The 23,554-nt window shown below is 43.2% G+C and overlaps 1 protein-coding gene across 1 annotated transcript in view; it reads right to left on the bottom strand.

Moving 5' to 3' along the window:
- Nucleotides 1-23,284, bottom strand: part of LOC126358277 (odorant receptor Or2-like) — a 137,754-nt gene extending 114,470 nt beyond the window's left edge. Inside the window, exon 1 of the mRNA XM_050007538.1 lies at nt 23,250-23,284. Coding sequence (XP_049863495.1) covers nt 23,250-23,284 — 35 coding nt within the window. The remainder of the gene's footprint in view (nt 1-23,249) is intronic.
- Between the last annotated feature and the right edge of the window lie 270 nt (nt 23,285-23,554).

Raw genomic sequence — 23,554 nt, 5'->3', positions numbered from 1 at the left:
GTACACGCAGACCTCAGGGAATATAAGTTTGGATTCCAGAGCAATGTAGGAACGCGCAAGGCAATACTGATTTATAGAGTAGACTTACTTCGTGTACACTTGGTATATTTGCTTCTAAACGTCCTGTGTCGTATATTGATATTCGTAACATACTCGACACATTATTTAAGTAATGACAAGTGTAATGTGGTGGCTTAACACATTTTAATCCTTATCCATGAAGTTGTTCCAAGACTGCAACCGGTTGATATTTGCGTATAAAATAAAAGCAGCTGATGGTCAAACATGCATTTTATACTTACCTTTGACAATGTTGACTGGAATACTCTCTTGAAATTCTGAAGGTAGCAATGATAAAATGTAGGGTATCGAAGGCTATTTACAACCTGTACAGAAAACAAAACGCAGTTATAAGAGTCCGCCTGCCGCTGTGGCCGAGCGGTTCTAGGCGCTACAGTCCGGGAGCGCGCGACCGCTACGGTCGCAGGTTCGAATCCTGCCTCGGGCATGGATGTGTGTGATGTCATTAGGTTAGTCAGGTTTAAGTAGTTCTAAATTCTAGGGGACTGATGACCTCAGATGTTAAGTCCCATAGTGCTCAGAGCCATTTGAACCATTTTTTTTTTCCGTAAGAGTCTAGGGGCATGAAAAAAATGGCTCTGAGCACTATGGGACTCAACTGCTGTGGTTATTAGTCCCCTAGAACTTAGAACTACTTAAACCTAACTAACCTAAGGACATCACACACATCCATGCCCGAGGCAGGATTCGAACCTGCGACCGTAGCAGTCGCACGGTTCCAGACTGCGCGCCTAGAACCGCGAGACCACCGCGGCCGGCTAGGGGCATGAAAGGGAAGTAGTGGTTGAAAAGGGAGTGAGACAGGATTGTAGTCTATTCCTGATGTTCAATATGTACATTGAACAAGCAATAAAAGAAACCAAAGAAAAATTTAGAGTAGGAATTAAAGTTCACGGAGAAGAAATAAAAACTTTAAGGTTTGCCGATGACATTGTAATTCTGTCGGAGATAGGAAAAAAACTAGGAAGAGCTGTTGAACGAAATGGACAGTGTTTTGAAAGGAGGATATAAGATGAACACCAACAAAAACAAAACGTGAATAGTGGAATGTAGTCGAATTAAATCAGGTCACGCTAAGGAAATCAGATTAGGAAATGAGATACTTAAAGTAGTAAATGAGTTTTGCTATATGGGAAGCAAAAAAAAATCGATGGTGGCCGAAGTACAGACGATATAAAATGTAGACTGGCAATTCCAAGAAAAGCATTTTAAAGAAGGGAAGTCAGTTAACACTGAATATAGATTTATGTTTTAGGATGTCTTTTCTGAAGGTATTTGTCTGGAGTGTATCTATGAATGGAAGTGAAACATGGACTGTGAACAATTTAGATAAAAAGAGAATAGAAGCTTTCGAAAAGCGGTGCTATAGAAGAATGCTGAAGATTAGATTGGTCGATCACCTAACTAATGAGGAAGTGCTGAACAGAATTGGAGAGACAAGAAATTTGTGATACAAGTTGACAAAAAAAAAGGGGGATCGGTTAAAAGGATATATTCTGAGACGTCAAGGGATCACAGTTTAATATTGGAGGGAAATGTGTAGGGTGACTGTCGTAGAGAGAGACCAAGAGAAGAATACAGTAAGCAGATTCAGAAAGATGTAGGTTGCACTAGTTATTTGGAGATGAAGAGGGTTGCAAAGGATGTAGTAGCATGGAGAGCTCCATCAAATCAGTCTTAGGACTGAAGACCACAACAACAGGGGCAGTTTGGTCTGACTATGCTTCTTATCCATGTTGTGGAATATGTGCCATTAACAAGAGTGAAAGCCGGCCGGAGTGGCCGTGCGGCTCTAGGTGCTAGAGTCTGGAGCCTAGCGACCGCTACGGTCGCAGGTTCGAATCCTGCCTCGGGCATGGATGTGTGTAATGTCCTTAGGCTAGTTAGGTTTAATTAGTTCAAAGTTCTAGGCGACTCATGACCTCAGAAGTTAAGTCGCATAGTGCTCAGAACCACTTGAACCATTTTGAACAAGAGTGAAAATAAATATGTTAAGGTGGGTAAATGCTATATGCAACATTCTTGGTCTTTGTTATGACGATACCGTTCTTGTCTGCTGCTTCAGAAGACTTTCTCATTACCGGTAGCGCTTTTCTTATTTTTACAAGGACAAGTGCTACTGAAGATGCTTTCTGGTCTCCTTTTCCCCCTTCCACCACCCCGACACTCTATCTCTTTCAAATATTTATTCTGGGACATAGGGGGGACACGGTGTATCATTGCCGGCCGTTGTGGCCGAGCGGTTCTAGGCGCTTCAGTCTGGAACCGCTCTACCGCTACGGTGGCAGGTTCGAATCCTGCCTCGGGCATGGATGTGTATAATGTTCTTAAGTTAGTTAGGTTTAAGTAGTTCTAAGTGCTAGGGGACTGATGACCTCAGATGTTAAGTTCCATAGTGCTCAGAGCCGTCTTTTGATGAATCTTTCTCTCAACCCCTCCTTCATTTTCATAGATGGGTTGTGCGGGAGAAGGGAGATTAGCAGTAACTCGTTGTACTCGCCTTAATTTCTCTAATTATGGCTCAAATATGACACTAAGGGACTTAACATCTGAGGTCATCAGTCCCCTAGATTTAGAACTACTTAAACCTAACTAACCTAAGAATAGCTCACACATACTTGCCCCAGGCAAGATTCGAACCTGCGACCGTAGCTGCAGCGCAGTTCCGGACTGAAGCACCTAGAACCGTCGGCCACAACGGCCGGAGCTCTAATTATGGCGTTGTAGTCATAACGCGAGACAAAAGATGAACTTATGTATTTCTTTTATATACTGGAACGTGGCTCTCGATATCTGAGATCAAAACACTCCGCATTACGAAGCTCATTTCTTCCAGTGGCCGCCACTAGATTACGTTGGGAACACTGATGATGATCTTATATGCTGATTAAACAAACCTGTGACAAAGCGCGCAGCTATTATTTCTATCAAATGTCTTCAGTTAATCTAACTTGATAAGTGAGCGACAGTTGTACGAAAAGGGAATTTGTAAACGACTTCCGCATCATTCTAATGAATCTAAATATGGTATCGATGCTGTATTTACGTGGACGTTCCACCTTAACCCTTAGCGCTCGACAAGCAGGGCAGCCCCGACCGCGTTAGTATCACGAGCGACTCGCACGTAGGGCGTCGCCCGACCTAAACTTCAGTTCCCTATTACTCTTATGTCGGGCCTCTCACCGTCGAGTATCTTGTACTGAAGTGCTGTGACGTAAGTCAGCAAGCGATACAGTCACGAGGAAACGCATTTGTCAAACGCAGACCGCTTTTGTTTTGTTTTCATGTTTCTAGTTCACACCGAAGCCGACGTTCAAAACCATAAAAACAAGATTGACGAATTTACGCGATAATCCTAAAGCAATATTGGAGATGCTGGATGAAAGTGTGAGTTATATGAAATGATATGAGAGATGAAAACAATAATTGAACACCACAAATCAATTATAGTGAAGGTGAAGATACAAAACTGATAGGAGTGAACACGCAGAGTTGACAAGTGCAAGTGACATTAATGACCAGCCTGCTTCTGACGGATGGCGAAAATAAGGAAATCAGTTGGATTTGAAAAAAAAATTCTCTGCTGTAAATGTATTCCAATCCCAACTTCAGCGACCTGATGAGTTACTGGACTTTTTATGTTATTTTTTACGGATGAACTCTCAAATGATATAACAAAAAAAATACTAAGCTTCAAATAAAAGGAAATGAACCAATGAAGCAGGGATCGGTCTGAAAAGATTGGAAAGGCAATACTTCCTATGAAGTAAAAGCGTTCTTAGACGTTATTCTGACTAAGGGCATGAATCCTAAGTCCTATATTCAGAATTACTTCACTGAAAAATGGACGCAAAAGTGTTCATTTTAAAAAGTTATATTCAGTTGAGATATATTTTTCAATTTTTTGGGTTTCCATGCTGGATCAATTACAAGATGACCTGGAACTGTCACAAGGGGGTCTAGAATGAAAAGCATGACAAGTGGAGAGAATTTTACATTCCAGGAAGGCACGTAAGCATTGATGAGAACACTATTGGACTCAAGAGGCGTGTCGTTTTCAAGTGTTACAATCCTAAGAAGCCAACAACATGGGGCATTAACGTTGATGTTTTATGTGATAGTTTAACAATATATATCGTCAGATTTGAATCATACATTGGAGCCACTATTGCACAGGCGTTGGCAAGGCCAGGACCCCATTTATAAGTTGTGTAGTTATGCATTTGCAAACATTACGAGTGCAGTGGCAGTATAGCGTGTAAGAAAATCGAGTGGAAATGGTCAAATCGCTCTGGAGAGATACACCTACATACTTGATTCTGACTGATTTCAGTGACTGGTCGGTGATCACACAGCCAAATATATCTAGTATGTTCGTTTATTTACTAACATTGCTTTGCTTTTATGTTAGGAGGGGTGTTGGCTTTAAGCACTGAGCACATTCACGTGTTTTTAACAGTTTGCCAAAGAGTTCTTCTTATGGGACAGCCACACCTGTATAAGTCCATTTTTGAAAAAAGAAACCGCACAATAGTTACTTAATCCAAAATGTACACGACCGGATTCGGAACACTTAAAGTTCCATTAGGTTGGTTGGTTTGTGGCGGTTGAAAGGACCAGGCTACAAAGGCCATCGGTCCCCCATTAGCTAGTGTAAAAATAAAATCACTTAACCATCTGAGGTCATCCTCAGCCTAATATTGTCATGGAACCAAAGGACCCTCTCACCCTTTTGACACGGAACCTTTGGTTCCATGCCAGCATTGGGGTGAGGATGACCTCAAACGATTAAGTGATTTTATTTTTTTACATTAGATAATGGGACTGTAATTGTTCCGAAACCGGTCGTGTACACAATAACAGATTGTGGACTGAGTAACTGTCGCACGGTTTCTTCATTTTACAAAACTAGTTTGCCAAAGAAATGACCTCAGCAGCATCGGCGAACCCCATCTGAGAGGAATTACGTACGCTGCGCGCTGCTGTCCATTAAAATTCAACATTAGCAACGATAAAAATTTTAATTAGTGTGTGTTCGCCGTATAGGAGAAGGAACACACGATTAAATTTTTAGACGGTTTGATAAAACACAAGGTGTGAAATTTAGCAGTATACAGAGCTGGTAGCAAGAACGGCTCTTATCCATCTGATCAGCGAGTCGATATATGCATAGATTACAGCTAAGCGTACTTCCTTTCATGATGATTCAGTTCTAAGCCAGAATTAATTTATCGTAGTGCTGGTGAATGGTGCCAATCTCTCAACAATGCATGACCAGAGGTTTTCTGAGGTTGAGAAATCTACCACAGCAAAGGTCGAGCACCTTCCTTGTCGCAGAAGACGAGCACAGCGTGGTCTGGTGGTCGTGCTGTGTACGCAGTGGCACCCCGTACCATCACGGCAGCTGCTGGACTCTCACAACGGTGTCGAATACAGTCTGGCAACGATAGTTCGCCTCGGACCCTGCACACAGTGATATGTCCGCCATGATGCTGGACCCAGAACATGGAAGGTGTTACGCCACTAATGTACCCAGTGCTGTTTGGGGCACCATCCTAGGTCTATCTCTCCGCGGGAAACCACACACAATGGTCGCCGTGATGACATTCTATGTTGCCCCAGACATCATCGCAATGTCAGTGTTGACACTTGTCTTTCTACAAAGAAGCCCATTTCTGGATTTAAGGCACATGACGTGGCCGTAACATCTCACACAGCTGAATGAACAATATATCTATCTTGGATAAAATAATTTCGGTATTGAGCCTCGTCATTGTAACTATTGAAACAACTAAATTGCCGACGTTTCGAACGACTTGCTGCGGTCTTCTTCAGGACAGTTCACTGCTGTATACTGGTGAATGTCTTCTATTACATACTGTGATTTTCGCTTATCTGGTGGCTAACGTCACATACCTGAGATGTCACTAAACAGTTTGAATACCTATGCTTCAGAGCGGCTGCAAGATCCGAAGTTCGTTGGGACTTACTAAGGATCCAGCGAATGCTCTGCGCACTGCTGGTGTCTACGGACTTCGGAGTGAGTGTGGCAAAATCTATGTAGACGAAACTGGGAGACCCATTAGCTCTCGCGTTTCGGACCATGAACGCTACGTACTACTCGGACAGAACACTAAGTCAGCTGTAGCGGTGAACGTCACCACGAATGTGGTCGTCCTGTTAATTTTCAAGAGCCTCGCGTGCCTGCTCGGCAGCCGTGGCTGTAGCAATGGAAAATAAGAGAGTCTATTGAAATAATTAAATGCCCTGTCAACACGAACAAGGAGGATGACTACAAGTTACCTGCTCCCTCGCCACCCAGCCTCGTAACTTGACCCGTGTTTGGCAATGTAGATGGCAGCCGAGAGAGAAGTACCGTGCGGCCTTAACACCTTGCTGCAGAGAAAAACCATCCCCTGAATACAAGCTGCTGATTTGCCACTGCCTTCCAATCAGCAACGAAAGTGTGCCCACCAGTGACTTACCAGAGTGACACAGGCAACAAAAGGCCGATTCGCTGCCTTCTACCAATCATCTACTATAGTTGCCTTCCAATCAGCCGCCACGGTAGCCCAGGCAATAGCGTACCGTACAGCCGTCCCTCCCTAACAACTTGTTCAAACTTTCCAATGAAATCGGCGTTCTTCAGTTACCCGGAAAAGACAGTATCTAAAGGAAGACATTCACCAGTACACAGCAGTGAACTGGCCTGAAGAGGACCGCAGCACGCCGTTTGGAATGTCGGCAATTTAGCTGTTTTAGTAGTTACAATGAAGCGAAAGAACACCAAAAATTATTTTATCCAAAATGACACCGACAGTGGAAGTCTACGATCTAATATAATACGTGTATCCACTCATGCGCTAGTAGCATGCCTGCTGAGGTCCTCCTCAACGTTGAGTATGATGTACCTCAAGCCCACCCAGCTAGTCATTCGGTATAATGCACTGCTTTCAAGCGGGAAGGCGTGCCGGTTCCCGTCACTAATCCGCCCGGCGGATTAGTGTCGAGGTCCGGTATGCCAGCCAGCCTGTGGATGGTTTTCAAGGCGGTTTTCCATCTGCCTCGGCGAATACGGGCTGGTTCCCCTTATTCCGCCTCAATACACTATGTCGGCGACTGCTGCGCAAACCTTGTCTCCGCATATGCGTACGCCATAATTACTCTATACACAAACATTTGATGAGTTACACTCGCGCCGGCCGCGGTGGTCTAGCGGTTCTAGGCGCTCAGTCGGGAACCGCGCCACTGCTACGGTCGCAGGTTCGAATCCTGCCTTGGGCATGGGTGTGTGTGGTGTCCTTAAGTTAGTTAGGTTTAAGTAGTTCTAAGTTCTAGGGGACTGATGAGCACAGATGTTAAGTCCCATAGCTCTCAGAGCCATTTGAACCATTAATTACACTCGCCTGGTGTGAGACATTCCCAGGGGGGGAGGGGGGAGTAATCATTATTAGGACAAAGTTTGTTTATAGACCTAAAGGAAGAAACAATAAAAAGACTAACATAGCCATATGACACTTGCCAAGGTGGACCATAATCCTTTTCCTAAGACGAGTGGTGAAAAGGGCTAGAATATGTAATGTAATATATCGAAAATGTTGCAAGTTCAAAAATGTTCAAATGTGTGTGAAATCTTATGGAACTTAACTGCTAAGGTCATCAGTCCTTAAACTTACAGACTACTTAATCTAAATTATCCTAAGGACAAACACACAGGTCCATGCCCGAGGGAGGACTCGAACCTCCGCCGGGACCAGCCGCACAGTCCATGACTGCAGCGCCCGAGACCGCAAGGCTAATCCCACGCGGCGTTGCAAGTTCAAATGGTTCAAATGGCTCCAAGGACTATGGGACTTAACATCTGACTTAACATCAGTCCTCTAGACTCAGAACTACTTAAACCTAACTAACTCAAGGACATCACACACATCCATGCCTGAGGCAGGATTCGAACCTGCGAGTTCAAATGGCTTTAAGGACTATGGGACTTAACATCTGACTTAACATCAGTCCCCTAAACTTAGAACTACTTAAACCTAACTAACCCAAGGACATCACACACATGCATACCCGAGGCAGGATTCGAACCTGCGACAGTAGCAGCCACGCGGTTCCGGACTAAAGCGCCTGGAACCGCTCGACTACAGCGGTCGACTGTCGCAAGTAGACGATATGTTGCTATGAAGAGATTGGCACAATATACAGATAGATGCGGTAAGGCATTAAACTAGGCAAAATGATGATGGCTTAAAAAACGCACGTAGGCATTGTGCCCTTCTTGACCACGTCAGCTCAACGTACCATATATACTACTCCCACGACTGCAAGAAGGCGAAAGAGAAAGGTCATGTGTGTGTGTGTGTGTGTGTGTGTGTGTGTGTGTGTGTGTGTGTGTGTGTGTACCTGTGTGTGTAAGTACTACCGTCGTCACTTGTTGAAATAAATGTTGCTGGTTTTAGAACTACCAGCTCCGGTGTAAACCAATAAAAGAACAAAAATATGGTATTACAATTACAAGCAGTTTGCCATCTCTAGAAATTTCGTACTAACCTTCCAGCATTTACTGTCTTTAGCTGTGCACGGAGGTAAACAGATGACTTTGCAGCTTGAAGGATACATCCTTAGTTAAGGACGTCCTTGACCGAACTAAACGCCAGTATTCACCAAGGAAACGTAGTTTTGATGTATTCCGTCAAATGAAAAATTCTGTGAGAGCCGAAACAAATGCGTTCTGAGTCGTTTATCGCACTGTGGAAACATCGCAGGTGTCGCTGTCCTCTTAGGAGACTCCGAGATTTTCTCAACGTTTAAAGCTGTCTTTTAGCCAAAGATCCTTATTATGTTTGACGAGCGAATGTATACTTTAAGAAACAAAAGCGATATGACCCTCCAAAAAACGGTAGAGAGGTTGACGGGCGAGTAATAAAACTCGCTCTGCGTCACATTTACTCTGCTACCTTCTATGAAACCTGTGTTGGAACATGCAGTTTGTAAATTCTTTTTGTTGATTTTGTTCCATAGCTTTTATATTCTAGAAATGACATCTTGTAATACCTTAAGTTGCCATTGAATTTATTCTTTGTTGTGCAACAGGTTTCAGCTAGAGATCGTTTTCCTGCACAAATTTTTGGTAACGGCAAAAGTTCCATACATGCGTAAAAAAACCACAATTTCAAAAACACAATATTTGTAAATGGTGCTTAGTTAAGCATTACTAAACATTTGTTGTTAAAATGATTTTTTACACTGTGTGTATTTGACATTTGATTTATAAAAAATAATCCGTTAAGCATTGATAAATATTAGTTATACATGTTATACTTTTTGGTATTCTGTTTTTTGAGACATGCATGTAACTCTTGTGGTTAACAATAGTTTGTGCTGGAAAATGGTCTCCAAGCGAAACCTGTCGCACAATAAAAAATGAACTGAACAGCAGCCTAAGGTGTTATACAGTGTCATTTTTACAATGCGTGTTTGTACATCAGAATTCTGAAGTGACGGCCAATGTACATGTAATAGGTGGTACACTACAAGGACGCAATTTTGTTCCACATCTCTTGCAACTCCGATGAAAGGAAATGCATTTTTTATGCCAGATGACGCAATCATATTGCAGAATGCTGGTTGGGGAAGGGGGAAAATTGTGATCGAAAAAATGTTTTGAAACATGACACATTTATGAGTATACGAGAAAGAGCAAATATCATTATGGAATACTTTAAGAAATGGTTTAAGCCTGACTCTAGCAATTTATTATTGGGATTTAATTGAATGTGGTGCATCGGAATTTAGTACATGCACGTGGCAAGTGAAATTCATAGAGTACGCGAAACAACAAGATACAATATTTTATTTTTCAGACAAACAGGAGCTCGATTACTCATGACTGGAGCATATTCTATGCAACTGATGTAACAGAATTGAATTTATATTTCAGTTCATCTAAATATCCTGAAGAGAACGGTTCAGTCGATTGTAGCACAAAGAATATTGTGCAAGCGTATCAAATGTGCTGCTGTTTTCCGTCGCTTTATTATGATGACAGAGAATTAGGAGAAATCCACTCATGATCTGCACAGAGTTCTAGAAGTAGCCCATATATTTCATCGCTTATTCACGTCAAGACAAAGAAACATTGAAATCGTCTGTCACTGATATGATGATTGAAGTGCAAACAAAAAAGTCGTTCCCAAAGAAAATGATAGTACACTGCCTATTATTCACCATTATGTTAAAGGAATATTGCCTCCAGTCAGCTGAGTAACAAGTCCTATCCATGTGTAGGAGATTTAATGCTGTGTATATGAAAGGAGTCTCGCTATTTATCGATTGAAAGCGATGACACGATAATGTGATAGGAAGTGAGGCGATTAGCGTGATGTAGCCGTTTTTTTCCAGAACCATATATGATATCTTCTTTGCTTGCCAAAGATTCCACACCACAGACAATCGACTTGTTTTGAAGAAACTTACATTTGGAATGACGGGTGGGGCTCGAAGTAGCATGTTGCTAATGGTGGTTTAATTCTAGAGCAGATATCGCCCGCCGTGAGCCTGATATACCAGCTGAAAAATAGTTAGTAGAAAGTCACCAGCATCACTGTATTAGGTGGTGAGACATTTCAGACGGGGCTGAATGGTATACACACAGTTTTTCCACCTGTGCGCTTCAGTCCAGAACCACGCTGCTGCTACGGTTGCAGGTTCGATCCTGCCTCGGGCATGGATGTGTGTGATGTCCTTAGGTTAGTTCGGTTTAAGCAGTGTTCTAGGGGACTGATGACCTCAGATATTAAGTCCCATAATGCTCAGAGCCATTTGAACCATTTTGACTCATTCCGTGAGCACAAGCCGAATGCTGGTCGCCTACGAACAACATTTCAATTGGACGTAAAGTATCTTCTAGTAAAAATCATTATTCACATACTCATAGGCAAATGTGCCTTACTGATGAACTAAATTAAACTCGTGACCGTCAGCACAAATATTTCCTCACTGTCCTCCTATTTCAAGAACAATATACCGTTTCCTAGAGAACATGTCAAAAATGAAGGGAATTCATCAATCAGAAATCTGTACTGCGTCGACTTCCTTGCTGCATTACTCTTTATACACGATGTATACTTCTCCACATTCGATGAACTGCAGAGAAACAATGCCTGTATTTAATTTCACTTCTTCATCGTTATCTGTCACCATTTGTTGGCATATGTTTGTGCCAAGGCCGTCATAATTGCTAGAGTTGTGAAATAGGAGTGGGATTGCGAAGTGAGGCGTACAGTTCAAGTTGCAACGGACATATGAAGCGCATTCCAATATGCATCAGTAAAATATCAGTGATCTCTGGGTTTAGCTGCCGGCCGGAGTGGCTGAGCGGTTCTAGACCCTACAGTCTGGAACCGCGCGACCGCAACGGTCGCAGGTTCGATTCCTGCCTCGGGCATGGATGTGTGTGATGTCCTGAGGATAGTTAGGTTTAAGTAGTTTTAAAATTTTAGGGGACTGATGACATCATATGTTAAGTCCCATAGTGCTCAGAGCCATTTGAACCATTTTGTGTTTAGCTTCTCCTTTCTTAAACAGTCCTCAGTAATTATGATAGACATCTTCTGAGTGAAACACATCAGATATCCATTCACACCCCCGGTAACTAGATGCAGATCTTCAGTGAACAACTTTATGCAGCACTACATCTATACAATGTAAGCTCTGAATATTCTTCATCGCAGCTGTAACGTAAGTAATAAGCTATTTTGAATAGCTTATGCAAATGTACTTATTGAGAATACGAACCAGGTTTGACTGCAGGTAGTAACTGATTCTATATGCATTCTGTATCAACATAACGGTCCCCATCACCCATGGACCTTGCCGTTGGTGGGGAGGCTTGCGTGCCTCAGCGATACAGATGGCCGTACCGTAGGTGCAAACACAACGGAGGGGTATCTGTTGAGAGGCTAGACAAACGTGTGGTTCCTGAAGAGGGGCAGCAGCCTTTTCAGTAGTTACAGGGGCACCAGTCTGGATGACTGATCGATCTGGCCTTGTAACACTAACCAAAACGGACTTGCTGTGCTGGTACTGCGAACGGCTGAAAGCGAGGGGAAACTACAGCCGTAATTTTTCCCGAAGGCATGCAGTTTTGATGATGGCGTCCTCTTGGGTAAAATATTTCGGAGGTAAAATAGTTCCCCATTCGGATATCAGGGCGGGGACTACTCAAGAGGACGTTGTTATCAGGAGAGAGTTAACTGGCGTTCTACACATCGGAGCGTGGAATGCTGGATCCCTTAATCGGGCAGGTAGGTTACAAAATTTAAAAAGGGTAATCGATAGGTTAATGTTAGATATAGTGGGAATTAGTGAAGTTCTGTGGCAGGAGGAACAAGACTTTTGGTCAGGTGAATACAGGCTTATAAATACAAAATCAAATAGGGGTAATGCAGGAGTAGGTTTAATAATGAATAAAAATGGGAGTGCAGGTAGGCTACTATAAACAGCATAGTGAACGCATTATTGTAGCCAAGACCGACACGAAGCCCATGCCTACTACAGTAGTACAAGTTTATATGCCAACAACCTCTGCAGATGATGAAGAAATTGATGAAATGTATGATGAGATAAAAGAAATTATTCAGGTAGTGAAGGGAGACGAAATTTTAATAATCATGGGTGAATGGAATTCAACAGTAGGAAAAGGGAGAGAAGGAAACATAGTAGGTGAATATTAATTGTGGGTAATAAATGAAAGAGGAATGCGTCTGGTAGGATTTTGCACAGAGCATAACGTAATCATAGCTAACACTTGCTTCGAGAATCATAAAAGAAGGTTGTATATATGGACGAATCCTGGAGATACTAGAAGGTATCAGATAGATTATATAATGGAAAGACAGAGATTTAGGAACCAGGTTTTAAATTGTAAGACATTTCCAGGGGCAGTTGTGGATACTGACCACAATCTATTCGTTATGAACTGTTGATTAAAACTGAAGAAACTGCAAAAAGGTGGGAATTTAAGAAGATGGGACCTGGATAAACTGACTAAACCAGAGGTTGTACAGAGTCTCAAGGAGGGCATAAGGGAACAAGTGACAGGAATGGGAGAATGAAATACAGTAGGATAAGATTGGGTTGCTTTGAGGGATGAAATAGTGACGGCAGCAAAGGATCAAATAGGTAAAAAGTCGAGGGCTGGTATAAAACCTTGGGTAACAGAAGACATATTGAATTTAATTGATGATAGGAGAAAATATAAAAACGCAGTAAATGAAGCAGGCAAAAAGGAATACAAACGTCTCAAAAATGAGATCGACAGGTAGTGCAAAATGGCTAAGCAGGGATGGCCAGGGCACAAATGTTAAGGATGTAGAGGCTTATCTCACTAAGGGTAAGATAGATAATGCCTACAAGAAAATTAAAGAGACCTTTGGAGAAAAAAGAGCCACTTGTATGAATATCAAGAGCTCAGATGGAAACCCAGTTCTAAGCAAAGAATGGAAGGCGGAAAGGTGGAAGGAGTATATAGAAGGTTTATACAAGGGCGATGTACTGGAAATGGAAGAGGATGCAGATGAAGATGAAATGGGAGATACAATACTGCGGGAAGAGTTTGACACAGCTCTGAAAGACCTGAGTCGAAACAAGGCCTCGGGAGTAGACAACATTCCATTAGAACTACTGACGGCCTTGGGAGAGCCAGTCATGACAAAACTCTACCATCTGTTGAGCAAGATGGCGAAACAGGCGAAATACCCTCAGACTTCAAGAATAATATAATAATTCCAATCCCAAAGAAAGCAGGTGTTGACAGATGTGAAAATTACCGAACTATCAGTTTAATAAGTCACAGCTGCAAAACACTAACACGAAATCTTTACAGACGAATGAAAAAACTGGTACAAGCCGACCTCGGGGAAGATCAGTTTGGATTCCGCCGAAATGTTGGAACACGTGAGGCAATACTAACCTTACGACTTATCGTAGAAGAAAGATTAAGAAAAGGCAAACCTACGTTTCTAGCATTTGTAGACTTAGAGAAAGCTTTTGACAATGTTGACTGGAATACTCTCTTTCAAATTCTAAAGGTGGCAGGCGTAAAATACAGGGAGCGTAAGGCTATTTACAATTTGTACAGAAACCAGATGGCAGTTATAAGAGTCGAGGGACATGAAAGGAAAGCAGTGGTTGGGAAGGGAGTGAGACAGGGTTGTAGCCTCTCCCTGATGTTATTCAATCTGTATATTGAGCAAGCAGTAAAGGAAGCAAAGGAAAAATTCGGAGTAGGTATTACAATCCATGGAGAAGAAATAAAAATGTTGAGGTTCGCCGATGACATTGTAATTCTGTCAGAGACAGCAAAGGACTTGGAAGAGCAGTTGAACGGAATGGACAGTGTCTTAAAAGGAGGATATAAGATGAACATTAACAAAAGCAAAACGAGGATAATGGAATGTAGTTAAATTAAATGGGGTGATGCTGAGGGAATTAGATTAGGAAATGAGACACTTATAGTAATAAAGGAGTTTTGCTATTTGGCGAGCAAAATAACTGATGATGGTCGAAGCAGAGAGGATATAAAATGTAGACTGGCAATGGCAAGGAAAGCGTTCCTGAAGAAGAGAAATTTGTTAACATCGAGTATAGATTTAAGTGCCAGGAAGTCGTTTCTGAAAGTATTTGTATGGAGTGTAGCCATGTATGGAAGTGAAACTTGGACAATAAATAGTTTGGACAAGAAGGGAATAGAAGCTTTCGAAATGTGGTGCTACACAAGAATGTTAAAGAGTAAGTGGGTAGATCACGTAACTAAATTGAATAGGATTGGGGAGAAGAGAAGTTTGTGCCACAACTTGACTAGAAGAAGGGATCGATTGGTAGGACATGTCCTGAGGCATCAAGGGATCACAAATTTAGCATTGGAGTGCAGCGTGGAGGGTAAAAATCGTAGAGGGAGACCAAGAGATGAATACACTAAGCAGATTCAGAAGGATGTAGGTTGCTGTAGGTACTTGGAGATGAAGGAGCTTGCACAGGATAGATTAGCATGGAGAGCTGCATCAAACCAGTCTCAGGACTGAAGACCACAACAACAACAACAACAACAACAACAACATAACTTACAAACAGCAGCTTTAGCTTGTTGCTAAACTTCTTAAATTTTATGTACTCATTCGTACCACTGGGCATGACACTGTACACTGGCTTCAAATGTTCGCAGCCACCAGAGTGTGAGAATATAACTTTTCTTTGGAAGAAAATAGACAAACAGAACTCACAGATTTCAATTTGAATGCTGTTAAGAGGTAATGCTACTGTATCATAACTTCCGAAAGTCTTTCACTTTCTGGCGTAACCACAAGCGCCGGAATGAAGAAGAAGAACGAAAGACCAGAGAAGGCGGTGAAACGACGTCGGCCAATGGTGCGCCGATTAGGACCGCACCATGACAGCAGTGCCCCCAAGCTGAAGTGAATATAAGCGCCGCTCCTGCCAGCCTCGCCCGGACATTAGTGGAAAGTATTCGCGGAGTATTAGCACGGCCTAGCAGAGAATACCACGAGAACAGTTAGTAGTGATCCACGAACTGTGTGACAAGTCTTGCCAGAACATTGCATATATCACAGGACTCTGATTTATATTGCCTGTCGCCCATCGTTGGCGACACTTGTTCTAAATCCAAAGTTAAGTACTGTAAATCTGATTTATGAAATAAAACTACTAATGTGATTTGCTTCAATTGTTGTATAGCATTCCGAGAACGCAGCATCCCTTAGATACCCTATACGAGACAAGAGCGCAAGACCCAACATTTTATGCTGTAGAAGTGGTACATATCTATATTAGCAGCCTACAACATTAATAGATTTATGTGTCACACGTGAGGTGCTTTGTGATGTATAATGGCACAACTCAAAATTCTTTCTCATCTTCCCTAACCATTCACTCAGTATACTGGATACAAAACACGTTATAGGAGACGCATTCATTCTGTTTTTCGAATTTGAGTACATCCATCAGCTCGGTGGCAAATGATACGTTAACGAATTTTAAGTTGCTTGCTTAGGCAAATATGCAGACAGACGACGAAACTTTTGATTTATAGCACACAAAACAGCAAGAACTGAGCACTCGAAAATTACGATATTTTCTAGAATGCTTAGCCTCCACGTGTAAGATTACTGGTTTTGGCTATCGTCTATACACCTTTTCGGAAGTAAACGTAAAAATGTAACGTTTGCTCAAGAAAAACTTATTCAGACCGAGCGAGGTGGCGCAGTGGTTAGCACACTGGACTCGCATTCGGGAGGACGACGGTTCAGTCCCGTCTCCGGCCATCCTGATTTAGGTTTTCCATGATTTCCCTAAATCGTTTCAGGCAAATGCCGGGATGGTTCCTTTGTAAGGGCACGGCCGATTTCCTTCCCAATCCTTCCCTACCTCGAGCTTGCGCTCCGTCTCTAATGACCTCGTTGTCGTCGGGACGTTAAACATTAACCACCACCACCACCACTTATTCAGATAAAAGGTGGCAGTAATGAACTTTCGCAAATGATGGATGGCATGCATCCGGAAACATTTTTTACTGCAGAACTGGAAAAGGGAATTTCCATTAACTATTACAAAAGTAGGCAACAGGCATAAATTCGGGAAACCGACATGTACTGATACGATAATTAATGTGATTCTTACCGTCCATCGAAATATGAGAAATCCTTTTTCGCACGTAAGACTTACCGAATACTTCCATCACCTTCAACAGATAAGGAAATACCTGAGCAACTGAATACCTTAAAACAAATAGCTATAGCTAACGGATATACGAGAAAGACGCAATGCGTCCTTACAATAAAATAAAAAAAGGCAGCGGAAAGTTTCATCACCATCAATAAATGATAAAAAAAAGCTAAAGATAGACCCGACCATCAATTAATCATAAAAAAGCTAAAGATAGAGCCGACATTATGAGATTTAATGGTAAAATACCGCGACAGGTAGAGAAGTGTTTCAGAAGATCTGACGTCAAAACAGTTTCCAAGTAAACAATGCAGTGCAACTGAAAATAAGACATGTCGTACGAAGGACAGACAAGTAGCCAGAGTGAGGCGTATACGGAATTAACTGTGGTCAGTGCGACCGGTGCTGTATGGGTCAGACCGGTAGCTCTTTCGACGCGAGGTTTAAAGAGCTTCTGAGGGCGCTGAAGGGGTCTGCGCTTGGCATGCATTTGTCTGAAAGTGGACTCAACCTACATGGCATGGAAAATAGTATTCGTATCCTTCACAACGTGCCAAATGGGCGCACTCTCGATCTGCCAGAAGCTTTGGAGAGATATGGAAGGAGGAAGAACCAACCTGACACAGTGCTTAACGAGCTGATCGATTTTGCTCCTAGTGCATATTTGGGTCTGTTTTGATAATCTGCTATAAGCTCCTCCCCACTTTCGTTCCACATCCCCTACACCCATCTCTCCCACTCCCCTTTTTCCTTTTTATTATATTTTATTTTATGGAATATGAAGTGAATCTGACACTAATAAATATTTGCCTTACTTATCTACGGATCATGAAACATTATAGGTTCGGCCCATGTAGGACTTTTTGCCAGCTGTAGTTTCCCTTGTCTTCGAAAATGCTATGGCATTTTATAATTTTATTTTGCGTACCTAGTCATACTCGATGTTCCAACTTATCTTATTTTGTCTGATTGCTATTTGGTAGCTACTTACGTTACGTCAGCCTCCTGTTGCCACAGTTTGTGCAGGTGAAAAAGGATAACCGTTGTCTGGCCGGCAGCGGTGGCCGAGCGGTTCTAGGTGTTACAGTCTGGAACCGCCCGAACGCTACGGACGCAGGTTTGAATCCTGGCTCGGGCATGGATGTGTGTGATGTCCTTAGGTTAGTTAGGTTTAAGCAGTTCTAAGTTCTAGGGGACTGATGACCTCAGAAGTCCCATAGTGCTCAGAGCCATTTGAACCTTTTTTTTTTTTTTTGTTATAACCATTGCCTGCTCTCGATTATTAGATTATGTTTCTAATGTGTGCTTCCTTCTCCGCCCTTTCCTCTTTGATTTTTCTTTTTAATTTTTAATCTATTGTTACTGCGACACCCGTGAATTAATAATATGTTTGGCGGACAGCCGTTTTATTCAAATTTCTTGTGAGCTCACATAAGGCCACTGAACTGGCATAGATCAGCGTACCAGCTGATACACAGTTGTAAAATCCAATCCTTCTAAATGTCTTAAATAGCACATTTAGTACGATGAATTTTTGAGAAATATTTTAATAAAAAAAATTTTAGTTTCACATTGTTTTTTAGAAGAAAATAAGCATGATGATGGTATAGTGTCTAATGAAATTTTAATATTTTATCGTTTTTTGGCGAATCACTTTTGGAGGCTCCCGTTTGTCGAACGGATTGTGGGAGCACAGTATGAATTTCCTTGCTTTTATTTATCAAGATGGCTAGTTTTTCTCTTTTTTCTGTTTTCTTTCTGTATGTATTTTAATTCTGATTGCCTTGTGCGAATTTATTATGAGCAGTATAGAAAAATGTTTTTCTTATTTGATAGCAAAAACTATTCATATTCATAAGAACAGATAATACTATTTCGCAATTATGTTTTTACATTGTCCCATTGCTTTTCTGTGAACCATTTCAACCATTCTTGATTAGCGACTGGAATGCACCAGCGTAGCCTTCCCATTAAAACATTTGTTTTATTTACGAGCCAAAACATTTGAAATGCCATGTATAGTTATATTGTACCATTGTGTGGGATTCTTCGTGCGTCATATATGTTACTATATCTTTCTATACTGTGTAATTTTATATCACCTATTTTAGCATAGTGATACTTATTATTATGATTGTTATATGGATGACGTGTGGCAATGATGCTGTGGCGTCCAACGAATGTTTCATTACAGTTTATTTTTGTGCCTGTGGTTTATTCGTGAGCTCATTGTCCACTTTTGATAATGTTTTCACTATTGAGCTGCGGTTATTTCTGTAATTAAATTCTTTCAATTACTAAAAGAAAGTATGTAATCTTCTAACACAGATGTTTGTTTTAATAAAGCCTCCTCTTCCAATAAATTCGTTATACGGCGTGCAAGAACAATCATTTCCGTTTTATCTTCTACATTTCCTTTTATGAAATGTGGACTAAGTGTTTATATACTTCAGTAGAAGCAAGATATTTTTTCGAAATTACGCAAACTGACGTGCAGCGGTACCATATAACGGGATTGGATGGAGACAAGTTTCTTGTCCTTGCACGACAGTGTGACAAGGGGAGGGCACGACGTTGGAATCACAGATTTACTTCAAATTTTGTACACCTTTAGTAGGCCATTAAAACAACATAATGTGCAAGTAGTAAAGGCGCAACTGATGTACCTGTCTGTAGGTGCCAGTTTTAGAGTTCATAGTGCTCAAGGGGTTAGCGTAGTCAGTTGGTCGTCAGCGACTGAGCGGCGAGGTCTTGGGCTTGCGTCCCGCTGGTCTTGTGGCGTACGTGAGTTTGTTTACTTACCACGAGCGCGAGTCGCTTACTACAAGCTCACTGAAGTAACATGGCGAACTCATATAGGAAGAACACTATCAAGACTGCGTTCCAGGCCGAATATCCAAGACCACGACATAATTGGTATTCACTTTTCGATCACGGCCAGTGTAGTCGGTGTTAAGATAATTAACGAAGAAGCGTGCACGAAGGTGGTTACCGGCGCTTCAGTCCGGAACCGCGCTGCTGCTGCGGTCGCAGGTTCGAATCCTGCCTCGGGCATGGATATGTGTGATGTCCTTAGGTTAGTTAGTTTTAGGTAGTTCTAAGTATAGGGGACTGATGACCTCAGATGTTAAGTCCGATAATGCTTAGAGCCATTTGAACCGCCGGCCAGTGGGGCCGAGCGGTTCTAGGCGCTTCAGTCTGGAACCGCGCGACCGCTTCGGTCGCAGGTTCGAATCCTGCCTCGTGCATGGATGTGTGTGATGTCCTTAGGTTAGTTAGGTTTAAGTAGTTATAAGTTCTAGGGGACTGATGACCTCAGATGTTAAGTCCCATAGTGCTCAGAGCCATTTGAACTATTTGAACCATTTGTTACCGGCACTGCCGGTAAACTCCAGTTTAGTCACTCAGATGGACATACCGGCGCTGTTGCCGTTGAACATGCAGGCCTAAGCATGAGGAGCCTTCAGGTATTCGAGCTACCTTTTGAGACACCCACCGAGTCCGTTATCACCACTCTTAAGCCGTACGGGATTGTCATTCTACATCTACATCTACATCCGTACTCCGCAAGCCACCTGACGGTGTGTGGCGGAGGGTACCCTGAGTACCTCTATCGGTTCTCCCTTCTATTCCAGTCTCGTATTGTACGTGGAAAGAAGGATTAGCCACGTGGTTGAGAAGTGGCATGCTTTTACAACGTATCCCGAACTCAACGGAGTAAGACAGGTCAAAATCGAACTGACGAACCATGTTCCTTCTTATTTAAACGTTGCCGATTGTCGTGCATTTATAATGTTCGATGGAAATCCGCGCAAATGTCCAGGATGCGAACAGGAGGGTAGCGTTCGCTCTGATTGTTTGCCGTGGAGGGATCACCCAGATTCCACCAGGAGAAGCTGTACAACATGTTCCTCCATCGATTCCACAAATTACTTATGCGCAAGTGACGGCACCTAGGACGTCTAGCGCACAAGTGGCGGCACCTGCGACGTCGGGCGGTGAGGGATCGGGATAGGTTACCACGCAGACAGATGAACACGTTATTGATGAGGCACATACCGTCCACTCTCTTTAGACAGAGTCGCCAGATAAACCCGAACAATAACTGCCACCGCACAAGGAGCCGATGGATGTCGATCCACGAGTCGTGCCAACCTGAGCTTTCCTCTCGGAAGGCACAGAGGAGTCGGATCTACATTCACATTCTGACACGGAGACCCACATCCGGAAGATGCGTTCGCCCCGCAAGCACAAGGAACGCGGACGGGCGCCATCTGACAGATACATGCGTTCGTACTGATTTCGACAGTGTCGTGGATGCACCTGCTCCAGTGGCGTCGCCCGACATTGCTCCCTCTTTAGGAAACTCAGATGGTGGACTTTTCTTCTCCTGAACAGCTGTTCGGAAATGGAGGGAACGATGGAACACTGTCGCAGCCGCGAGGAATCACAATAAGGGCCTCTTTGGTAGCCTCTATCCAGTGACTAGTGGGCGGACGACGTAGAAGACGACTCGTTGGCGGGCACATCACTGACAGAAAAGGGGGAGACAACACAATCATCCCCATCTCCTGCAGACAGCGTGATAATAGAGATGATAGGGTGGCGGGGGGTAACCAAAACCCGTCGCCAATGTGTACATCGATGACACCAGCTGCCTTCGAGGGTAGCTGCCTTCGAGGGCGAATGACAGTCATACCCATTAACACTAGTACCATCCGGTACAAGAACGTCGCCTTGATGCATTCCACATGCGGTGCCTGAGATCCATCCTTGGAGTAACGTGGAAGGACCGAGTGACCAACGAAGCAGTGCTACCTAAAACTAACTGCAACAGTATTTCAGCTATCTTGAAGCAGAGACGACTCCGCTGGCTGGGACACGTCCACTGTATGGATCCTCACAGATTACCACGTGAGGTTATGCTTGGAGAGATCTCTATAGCCAAAATACCTGTAGGACCTCCTGTATTGAGGTTCAAGAACTCCTGTAAACGAGATATGGAGAGCTTTGGAATCGACTCAAGCAAATGGGAGGCACGGGCTAGCATGAGACCAGAGTGGAGTGATGATATATCATCTGGAATGTCGAAGCATGATGAAGGCTTGTTAGACAGATTAAGGCAGAAAAAGCTTCGCAATGCTACCACTGCTCCTGCCTCAGCAGCCAGATACACTTGTGACAATTGCGGCAAAAGATGCCGTGCTGCCATTGGCTTGACAAGTCATATGAAAAAAATGCAACCCATAAACACACAGACACTGCAACAATCATCTACCAAGATGTCGTGGCCAATATATATCCGGTCACGCGAGAAGCTGTCATTGTTACGCGACACACCTTATGCGGCCGACATTGACGTGGCCTTATTGTCGGAGGTAAACGTTGTTGGCTTCCAGAACATGCATATCACACATAACGGATACGGGCAGTGGCGTCGCATTACTTTTCAAAGAAGGTTTAATAGACACCGATAGATGCTATCTACAGAATACCTGGGGCATGGCCTTACGGTCCAAGGGATACACCTCGTCTATGTGTACGCTCCGTCCGGTACCAACAAGGTGCGTGAGAGTTTGCTATTCTTTACTGAGGAATTAACTCAATTAATGCAAGGCAGGATAGGTGATATGGTGTTCGGAAACGATTTTAATTGCACACAATCTTCCAAGGACCAAATTCCTCAGCATTCACCATGCCCAGCACTCGGCGCCGTCATTCACTAGCTCGGTTTGGTAGACATTTGGGACTTCATCTATGCTGATAGAGTTTCACACACTTTACGGAACATTCGTCTAGCAGAATTGACAGGATACATACCGCCCGCTCTCTCAGGGGTGCGGTCACGGCAGCCGAATTGAGGCCAGCAGCATTTACTGACCACACTGCTTACATTTGTACCATCACGCTTAGACGCCAACTAGTGTGTCGCAGCCGCAGCCCGCGGAAATATAACACCGCTTACCGGCCTCACCGGAATGTCATGCGGAGGGAGACACGTGGAGACTGTGCCTTCGACGACGAAGAGCGTATACATCTGCTCTACAGTGGTGGCTGGACTGTTCCAAGCCGAACCTTCATCATACCTTGAAGACTTTGAGTAGGGAAGCTGCGGCATGGAGGCGTAGCATTACAGAGTTGTACTACGCCATCCTCAGGGAGTGATCCGATATTGCCCACCTCAACGAGCCACCAGACGACTGTCAACCGAGCAAAACCGAAGATTTTGACGTTGACGCTGCAACACCTGGAAGGGACTATCATTCGTACATGTTAAACTGTCGGAATCGCCAACGAACGGCCCTCCATGTACCATGGACAGAAAGTGCGGACACAGGACATTGATCTATGAGGTGATGACAGAAGATGGCGTCCGTCACGTCACGCAAAGAGAAATAAGCAGCGCATACTTTACCCCTTATTCTCACCTGTACGCGGAGGAGAGGTCTGATCCAGATATCATTATTGCTGTCGCTGGTCTGACGCACGCAACGGTTACTCCGGAACTCCAACAGGAACTGCTAGAATCGGTGACTGAAGAGGAAATGTTAGGTGCCATAAGAAAAGGGTCACCCAATACGTCGCTAGGACCGGATGGGTTACCCTTGGAGTTTATAGGACGTTCCATAGACGATTGGTGCTCTATTGGACTACCATATTTCAAGAGCTCATGACACCACAGGTGCAACTTCCGGCAGCATTTGTGGAAGGTATCATCATCCTAATCTGTAAA

The sequence above is a fragment of the Schistocerca gregaria genome, chromosome 1 (genome assembly GCF_023897955.1).
Source record: "Schistocerca gregaria isolate iqSchGreg1 chromosome 1, iqSchGreg1.2, whole genome shotgun sequence".
Lineage (NCBI taxonomy): Eukaryota > Metazoa > Arthropoda > Insecta > Orthoptera > Acrididae > Schistocerca > Schistocerca gregaria.
Note: the sequence above shows the minus strand (reverse complement) of the source record. Positions and strands in the feature narration are given on the sequence as shown.